This window comes from Penaeus japonicus, unplaced genomic scaffold, assembly GCF_977035675.1.
Source record: "Penaeus japonicus unplaced genomic scaffold, GWHDUDI00000001_assembly GWHDUDI00000009, whole genome shotgun sequence".
In the NCBI taxonomy this organism is placed as follows: domain Eukaryota; kingdom Metazoa; phylum Arthropoda; class Malacostraca; order Decapoda; family Penaeidae; genus Penaeus; species Penaeus japonicus.
The window spans coordinates 11,135,129-11,145,128 of record NW_028234411.1 but is presented as its reverse complement, the minus strand read 5'-3'; the positions used below and the strand labels follow the sequence as shown (position 1 = coordinate 11,145,128).

General features: G+C 31.7%; 1 protein-coding gene across 1 annotated transcript in view; it reads right to left on the bottom strand.

Moving 5' to 3' along the window:
- Positions 1-1,331: 1,331 nt before the first annotated feature.
- Positions 1,332-10,000, bottom strand: part of Cdc50 (cell cycle control protein 50A) — a 9,273-nt gene continuing 604 nt past the window's right edge. The window contains exons 3-9 of the mRNA XM_043025520.2: positions 9,751-9,845; positions 9,610-9,676; positions 9,292-9,478; positions 9,049-9,174; positions 8,482-8,675; positions 7,988-8,181; positions 1,332-4,331 (exon numbers count right to left, since the gene is read on the bottom strand). Coding sequence (XP_042881454.1) covers positions 4,283-4,331; positions 7,988-8,181; positions 8,482-8,675; positions 9,049-9,174; positions 9,292-9,478; positions 9,610-9,676; positions 9,751-9,845 — 912 coding nt within the window. The 3' untranslated portion in view covers positions 1,332-4,282. The remainder of the gene's footprint in view (positions 4,332-7,987; positions 8,182-8,481; positions 8,676-9,048; positions 9,175-9,291; positions 9,479-9,609; positions 9,677-9,750; positions 9,846-10,000) is intronic.

Below are 10,000 nucleotides of genomic sequence, written 5' to 3'. Positions count from 1 at the left end.
ATATTGTTGGTTTTTTTATGACGCAAAATAGAAATTTTATATTCTTTATTATCCAATAAATCCATATCAAGCAACCATAAATCTTTCATAACCTTTTAATATACGGAATTGCAACATTTACAACACCAACTACCACATTACTCAACAGAATATATAGGTTTTACATAAAAAATATGATGAAATTCAAGTTACTTCTGCATTTTTGCTGTACATATCACAAATAAGGAAAACTTAATTGTACACATTTATGAACATAACCATAGCAAATGATAACTAGTGACAAGAAATGATCTTCAACTATAATGGTTTCCAATCTCTAAAAATAAAAATGACAATATAATAATAATACTAATACAAATAAAATAATAATAACAATAATAATAATTTAAATAATATAATAACAATAATAATGCAATAATAATAATAATTGATTAAGAAAACACACAAGAGCAAGGAATGTTTGTGATATGTTAAAGGAGAAGATCCGACACATTCTGATACATGCACAAGACTGTCCATTCAATAACATCCAAATTTTCTTGCAACAGCTCAAACACCATACAAATAATGCATGTGCTATGAATCTCCCATATCAATTTAATTACTTAATTTATACTGCACTGTTAACGGTCATTTATATTCTAATATCTTCAATATTTGTAGTTTATGAAAATTAAAAGTGGCTTATGATACAATGTTTTGACTCTTTTTTCGATGAAAACAAAAATGTGGCAGCATATCTTTCATACATGAGACATAAGTGTGTATGTATATGTATGTATGTATGTATGTGAGATGTATATATTCAATATATATATATATATATATATATATATATATATATATATATATATATATATTATATATATATATATATATATATATATATATATATATGTATATATATTATATTATATATATATATATATATATATAAATATAATATATATACAGTATATATTTATATATATATTATATATATATATATATATATATATATATATATATATATATATATATATATATACTACAACATTTTCAACACCTCTCAGAAGCATGTATTTGAATCCACATCATAATAAATGGTTCAAAAGTGAAATCAACACTGAAAGTCTGACGTCACTCTCCATCTTTAATTATTAAGGAAAACATAAAACTACTTGAAAAAAGAGAGAGTGCAGGTATAGGCACTTTAATATATCCTGTGAACTTGTGCAAAAACTCTCTAATAACAAAATAAAAAAAATAAAAATAAATAAAAAAAATTAAAAATAAAAAAAATAAAAAAATACATTGGTACAAGGTACAAGGTTCAATGAGCATCAATCAAATACTCTTCATACAACAGACTTTATTGGACTAGATGTAACAATTACACTCCAAGAATTGATGAATCACACACACAAGAAAATAAAATAGCTAACATATAAATCCAAATAAATAGATAGTGATCAAACAGTGGAAAATATTCGCCTTCTTGGCAAGACAGTACAGCGAAAACTAAAAAATATAAAAAGATGTGTAGTCTTTACTGTGAGAACAAATATTGTTGTTTTTTTTTAATGACGCAAATAGAAATTTTATTAATTACTTTATATATACAATAAATCCATTAGTCAAGCAACCATAAATCTTTCATAACCTTTAATATACGGAATGCAACATTTTACAACACCAACTACCACATTACCTCAACAAGAATATATATGTTTTACATAAAATAGCAATGATGAAATTCAAGTTAACTTCTGCATTTTTTGCTGTACATATCACAAATAAGGAAAACTTAAATTGTACACATATATGACATAAACCATATGCAAATGAGAAATAGGTGACAAGGAAATGATCTTCAACTATAATGGTTCCAATCTGCTAAAAAATAATAATGACAATAATAATAATAATAATAATAAAAATAATAATAATAATAATAATAATAATAATAATAATAATACAAATAATAATAACAATAATAATGGCAATAATAATAATAATGATTAAGAAAACACACAAGAGCAAGGAAGTGTTGTGAGATGTTAAAGGAGAAGATCCGACACATTCTGATACATGGCACAAGACTGTCCATCAATAACAACCAAATTTCTTGCAACAGCTCAACACCATACAAATAGCGCATTTGCTATGAATCTCCCATACAATTAATTACTTATTTATACTGGCACTGTTAACTGGTCATTATATATTCTTATATACATCTATATTTGTAGGTTTTAATGAAAATTAAAAGTGGCTATGATACATATGTTTTGACTCTTTTTTTGATGAAAACAAAAATGTGCAGCATATCTTTCATACATGTAGACATAAGTGTGTATGTATGTATGTATGTATGTATGTATATATATATAGACATAAGTGTGTATATGTGAATGTATACATATATATATAATATAAATATATATATATATATATATATATTATATATATATATATATATATATATATATATATATATATATATATAAATATATATATATATATATGTATTATATATATATATATATATATATATATATATGTATATATATATATATCTATAAATGAATGTATTTATACACATACACATACATTTACATATGTATGTATGTATGTATGTATGTATGTATGTATGTACATATGTATGTATGTATGTATGTATGTATGTATGTATGTATGTATGTATGTATGTATGTATGTATGTATGTATGTATGTATGTATGTATGTATTTATGTATGTATTTATGTATTTATGTATGTACGTATATACATATGTACACATGTATGCATGTATGCATGCATACATGTACATGCACACATATGTACAAATACTGTCCTGTGATCTAAACTGTTTAATCTTTTTTACTTCCTTTAGTCTCAATACTTTTGAAAATATCAAAAATATGAGAAAACCATTTTAATGTGAAAAGGGGAATATATGAAGGGTAAAGCACCAGTGAATATGCTTCATTTGTCATCACATTTCTGTGAAATTTCAAATCATTTCCTTATATACCTTTTACATTTTCTTCCTTTATCCCAAACTTGTATTTGAGGCCACTTCACCCAAACTGCATTTTAAAAATATAATTTTCACATAAGTGAACAAAATAATCCACAGTAATTTACAGATACTCATACCATAGGTATGCAAGTATCCATGTCAAAATATATACATAAAGAAATAATAATACTGATCAGTTTTCATTACTCTAGCAAAGAATACCCTGTTATACAACTTAACTGTACATAAATACACCCTAAGTGCTTCATTAATGATAAAGATCTACAAACCATTACTGAACAAACTATTCAGCTCCATTTCCATTTATGTAGAACTCATGATATATAGCAGCGCTTTTTTCCAGTAAAGAAATACATAAAAACTAAACCATCCAAATATATATAGCTTTAACCAAGACTACTGTCTATTGAATGACTGAAACCAAAACCAATGATGCAAGTGGCCTCAAATGCACCAATAGCTCCAAAACCAACTTTTCATCACATCTATTCATTAAGTACAATCTATCCTTGAACAAATGACAACACAAATTTGAATTGACGCTATCCACAAGAAGAATTAATCAATAAAACAACTTAAAACATTTTCATAAGTTCTAATTCAACCCTGAGAGGAAATATGAAAAAAAGGTGAAAATAGGAAAAGCAACTCACTAAACCCTTTTCATAACAGGTAGTGAAATATAAGATAATTCTCAAATCATACATTCCCAACGATAGCTCATTTACCTCTTCATAATATATCATCTCTCCTCTTAAACAGGCTTTATAAAGGTAATGCTAACTTGAAAGGTTCTTAAGGAATATTCACACCTTTTATCAACCTAATAATTGTATCAGATAACAGCAAGTCACCTCACCAACTTTAACCTATGATACACAGAAAATAGATTTCTAATTTGCCTTTGATATTTTATCCAAATGACATAACTGCAATTCATAATGAAAAATAAAATAAAAATTACTTTCTCTAGCAAACAAATTGAAAGGGAATGTTCCATACAGAAATCAGTTAGATTTCTTATAACTAATTCTTTAAGATCACTGGTACTGATATCAATAAAAAATAGCTCTTTGGTCCTGTTTGTGAGAATCTTAAGCAAACTCACTTCATTCATATGATATCACAAATGATGCTGAAATAAAATCAAAAGTGAAAGAGGTAGTGTTTCCCAATATTATCCTCCTCATTAAACCTCTTTTCTTCTTTCTTTGATATACTAGAATAAGATGTGACTTCACATGAGGCAAAGTCTTTCTAGTCACTGTATGGTGTGTTTTGGTTTATATTCAGTTGATCACCTGCCCTGAAAAAGGATAGAGAAATATTGATTAGTTAAAGTCACAATTTTAAAAAGCTATAATATAAAACATTACCCACTGCTGACAGGTGTCAGCTGGGAGTTGACAAGCTGGGGTTTAGACTAAGTCAAGGAGCACTTGACATTATGGAAGAGTCCGGCTCATTCAGAGCTAAACCCTTCCAAAGTTGGCTGAGAACTCATTTTCCCACTTTTATGAATAATGAGTTAATGAAAATGCATGGCAAACAATGACTGAAATCACCAAACTACCAGTGCACAAACAGCCACTTAATTAAAGCAAACCCTTAGTCTAGGTTGCATGGTGATTTATGCACTCCATCATGAATGGGTAATGTATATTCTTTATTCTACTAATTATTTCTTAGTTAGGCAAAGATGCACTCAACAGGTTGGCAGTGATTGGCTGATTGCAACATGTCTGAATTACATTGTTATATTTCAAATTATCATCACCAACTTGTCGCTTACTATAAAATTAAGATCACCAACCTATCAGGTATATCATTGCCTCAATAATAGTATAAAAAAGTACAGTTAGTATAACATATCACAGTAACAAGAAGCAACTACCATACATCAAACTAAAGTTAGAATCGCATAAAACATCACAGGATATCAGAAGGTTGTCAATCTCAAAAAAGGGGAAAACAGGGAGGAAATGAATGGCTGAGGAGGTGATGGCTCGTGTAATAAGTAACCACCCCTAGAATTTTACCAACAGTAAAAATTGTAATCACCAGACTGTCTTGTTAATCTCTCTTCATTCTTAAGCTTCAAATAGAAGCCCAGGGTTGAAACAAGATAAAAAGATAATGAGCAAAATAACTTGCTTAATCAACACCCATGATTTGTTATATCAAATAACTTCTAAATACATTTTCCTCACACTACTATGCCATTGATAGTTCAAGTAATCTAAACAAACAGCCTCTGGAATTCTACTTAAAATACAACAGCTAGCTAATTAGGGTAAGTCCACAGTAATTTAAGCTTACCTAAAACAGACTAAGCTAATTCGTCCAAGCTTTGGGTAACTTCCTCAGAGTCCACTTTCTTACAAGCAACCTCTTCCCTAAAATACCTAGAAATCTTTCTTGAATCACTCCATAATATAAAAGCACAAGTCACATTTTGCATTACAGGCTTTTGCTCCACCACATCATGTCCAGTAAAGGAAAGCTTCCATTTCAAAGCATGTAGTAGTATCTCTTGTTTATTTGTGTCAATCAGTGCATGTGTGTGTGTGTTGTGTGTGTTGTGTGTGTGTGTGTGTGTGTGTGTGTGTGTGTGTGTGTGTGTGTGTGTGTGTGTGTGTGTGTGTGTGTGTGTGTGTGTGTGTGTGTGTGTGTGTGTGTGTGTGTGTGTGTGTGTGTGAGTGTGTGAGTATGTGAGTGTGTGAGTGTGAGTGTGTGAGTGTGTGAGTGTGTGAGTGTGTGAGTGTGTGTGAGTGTGTGAGTGTGTGTGCGTGTGTGCGTGTGTGCGTGTGTGCGTGTGTGCGTGCGTGTGCGTGCGTGTGCGTGCGTGTGTGTTGTGTGTGTGTGTGTCTGTGTGTGCGTGTGTGTCTGTGTGTCTGTGTGTTGTGCGTGTGGTTAGTGTGCGCGTGATTTGTGTGCGCGTGATTTGTGTGCGCGTGATTTGTGTGCGCGTGATTTGTGTGTGCGTGATTTGTGTGCGCGTGATTTGTGTGCGCGTGATTTGTGTGCGCGTGATTTGTGTGCGCATGATTTGTGTGTGCGTGATTTGTGTGCGCGTGATTTGTGTGCGCGTGATTTGTGTGCGTGTGATTTGTTTGCGTGTGATTTGTGTGTGTATTGTTTATGTGTGTATGCGTGTGTTGTATGTTTGTGTGTGTGTGTGTGTTGTATGTTTGTGTCTGTATTGTATGCCTTTGTGTGTATTGTTTGTTGTTGTGTGTTGCTTGTTGGTGTGTGTTGTTTGTATGTGTCTATTTGTTTGTATGTGTATATATTGTTTTTGTATGTGTGTGTTTTTGTTTGTATGTGTTGTTTGTTTGTATGTGGGTGGGTTTGGTTTATATGTGTGGGTGTTGTTTGTGGGTGTTATTTGTTTGTGTTGTTTGTGTGTTGTTTGTATGTGTTGTTTGTGTATTTGTTTGTTTGTGTGTGAGAGTCCAAATTACATTATTAAGATTAAACTAAATTAAAACAATACCAAACTAATCTTTTTATAGCATTTTACATTGTTTAGATGAGATACAAGTAATTTGATTGCATCATATTCCTTGCACAAATTCAAAACCCACATAGGGTATTAAATTGCCTTTATTTCATTTCACATTTCACAAATAATAAAGAGTTCATATAGCATGAGATATCACAAAATATAGTTACCCAGTAATGATAACCAAATACAGAACAATTGTAGTAAACCTTAAAAATTCTCTGCGAATTCAAGGACATATAAAGAAATATGAAGATCACAATGCTGATATTAATCATATGAATATAAAATATGAAGATCACAATGCTGTACTCTGTTTAGCTTTCTTGTGCAGTGTTGTGTTGTCATTATATGAAAATGTCCATCTCTGCATTACACTTTATCAAAATGTGGTGGTTTTTGGTTGGCCTGAACAGAAGTGTGTTGCCTGTGCAGTTTTGTGTTGCAATATGGTTTGTGTCTGTTATATATTGCACTGTCCTTTGCTGTGATAAATAAGTTGTTCTGTATCATTTTGCATTACATTAATGAGCACCCTCAAACATATGAGTATTTAGCTATGCAAAGCTTTTATAAGCTACATCTACCTGTGCCCATTAATACAGAATTGAAGTGGGCACAAGTAATTACACCTACAAGCATTATCATTTGATGGCAAAATACATGTAAGAATGGCTTTTCAGAGAGGAACCAGGGATTAAAAAACAATTACATTTTTCCTCCCCATAAAATGCATAAATTCTAGAGATTTCCAAATTACCCACAGATGAGATGTCCAGGAATTCAAGACTCATAAAAAAAAGACTTAGAGTGAACAAGCAACAACAATGATTACAGCATTTTTGCACTTTTAGTACAATTAGGTAATACACACTTGGGGGATTGACTAACAATGTAAATAACAAACTGTGCTTTTTCCAAACATTTGTAACTACTAGCAAGCAGCTCTAAGATCCAATATTTGCACCCAGTGAGTCATTTAAGGAGATTGTCATGAGCATACATAAGCAAGAAATTAATTTTCAAAATTGTGAACCTGTTGGAAAAAAAAAATGCCAAACTAATATTTATTGCCTGTCCCAATAAAAAAAAATAAAACCAAAAACTGACTTGCTCTCAACTAAATTCTTAGAAAAATAACTGACAAAAAAACAAAAAACAAAATGGTCAGTTTCCGAACCTTTACCTTTTCTATATCATATTCTAACCATAGAATTGCCAATTTTATGAAAATGATGTTTAGTAGGTCAGTCACACTCTGGAAGTCACAACCTTCACCTACTTGGGATAACAAGAGACATAACACACAAAAAATCTTGTCAAACAGACTTGCAATTTATTTTAAGACAGCTGAAATTTAGGTCATTTGTAACTAAAATTTTGCACATGACAGTTCCTTTAATCTGTAGTCTAAGTGTTTCTTATAGTGAATGTCCATCCCAAGGACTGCAACTTACCTCTTTCCAAATTTGATGTGGATGATAAGGAAGATAATCCCAAGTAGAAGACAGATAGCTCCCACTGTGATGTAGGCAATACCAAGGAAGTTATTTTTGCCGCCCAAGAAGCTGGTTGTGGAGAGAATCATTCGCTTCTTTCCACCAAAGGAATCCACTGGGTAATTGTATTCCACCTCCAAATAGTAACGATCCTATGATGAAAAGAGAGGAAATGGCGACTGATTTAAATTTGATTTGAGAAGAATGACTTAAAATATGTTACAACTCATAAACTGAAATGTAAGGCAAGATCTGAATTACATTACTTGAATATGGGAAAGACTGAATATTTACTGCATTTTCATATCCACTTACCTGGGTACGTAATGGCACAATAACTACTTTTCAACTAAATATTGAGGATGAAGAGAAAGAGAAAAGGAAAAGGAGGCTTATGAAGATGTCTAAATATTTTTCTAATCAACTGATCAAAAAATCATCTTTATACATACCGCAGGAAGTCCATTGATAAAGCCTTCCTGACTATGGTCAATTTTGCGGTAGAGTTTGCGGAAGGTGGGAAAGGCTGCGCTCCGCATCCAGACAATCAAGTCCTCATTCCTATAACCATTGTTATCAGGGTCTTCAGGATCCAGCTCCCACACGCTACGAGTCCAGTAGAGAGGCTTGACAGTGTCTTTGAATGCTGTACAGTGAAAAAATCAGTCTATTGGTATCTCTATTCATGCTTTCCTTACCAAACTTCACAACTCTATTATAGTCAGTAACATGTTTTACAACAACAGGTACTGGGAACAATGACCCCTAATGGTACTAAATTATTGCTACTGAAGACTAAAATGAACATTAATATATACTGAAAGTATGAGGAATGTGTTGGCATCTGCCTCTCTCTCTCCCTCCTGCCCTCTCTCACTTAGTTTCACACACTCCCTATCCTTCACATCCCTCATACACAATTCTTGCTCATTCAGAATCTCTCCTCTCAACTTCTACACACGCTCACTTTTATTTTTTCAAATCATCAGAAACAACCTTGGGATCCAAAAGCATCTTACCACCAGTCTCATTCAAAGCTCCTTCTGGATTTCCAAATTTCAACTTCCTGTCGGAGGGCCATGCAATGCCTTTCTTGATCAACTTAATCTTTTCGTCGTCCTTTTTCATGAACAACCTTAGAGTGTCTGTGAATAAAGTTAGTAAATTAGAAATGTAAAAATGAATAGTTATGATGAATATATCTGTAGTATCTATATATCAATCTGTACAGTAGTGGATATCATAACAATAGATAAGCATACCATTAAACATTGAATTGGCTATTGCTCCACATGGTGCAAAGATCTTATCATCAGCATCTGTTGCAAAGGGCTTGCAATCACTATTAACAGGAGAGTTTATTCTTCCCAACAACTGGTCGTCATCCCTAGACTTAACATAGCGACGATGGTTCTGATAGAAGTTATCCAAGCCATAGTAGAGGTAAACCTGGAATATTACAAATAATGTACTTCAAGTCATATTACAAATACAAGCTGTAATTTTTTCAACATAATATATGCAATACATATCATACCATAATCATAAGACAAAAAAAATAATAATAATAAGTGTCTCACATTCTTTTCAAATGTTACAGAGATGTTGAAGCTAATGTGGCATTTGCAGACTTCTGTCCTTTCTTTTTATTATTTATTTTTTTTTAAGATTTTTTTTATTTGGGTTTTATTTTTTTAATCCCTTCTCTCTCCTTTTCTTTTAAAACTTCCTTGCATTGCTTCACTGTTCCGTCAGGTAAACGATGAGCAGGGTTGATGCTCTCACAATCAGTGTATTCTAACTGAAACTCTTGTACCTGTTGGTGAGAAATGATAAGCTTATAATTATTTTTCCATACATGTTTAGAACATGCATATATCTAGATGAGAATGTATTACCACTCTGATATCGTCCTCTTCATTACTATCACAAAGCTTTAAAGCCTGCATTGTCTTCAGTCAAATACCCATT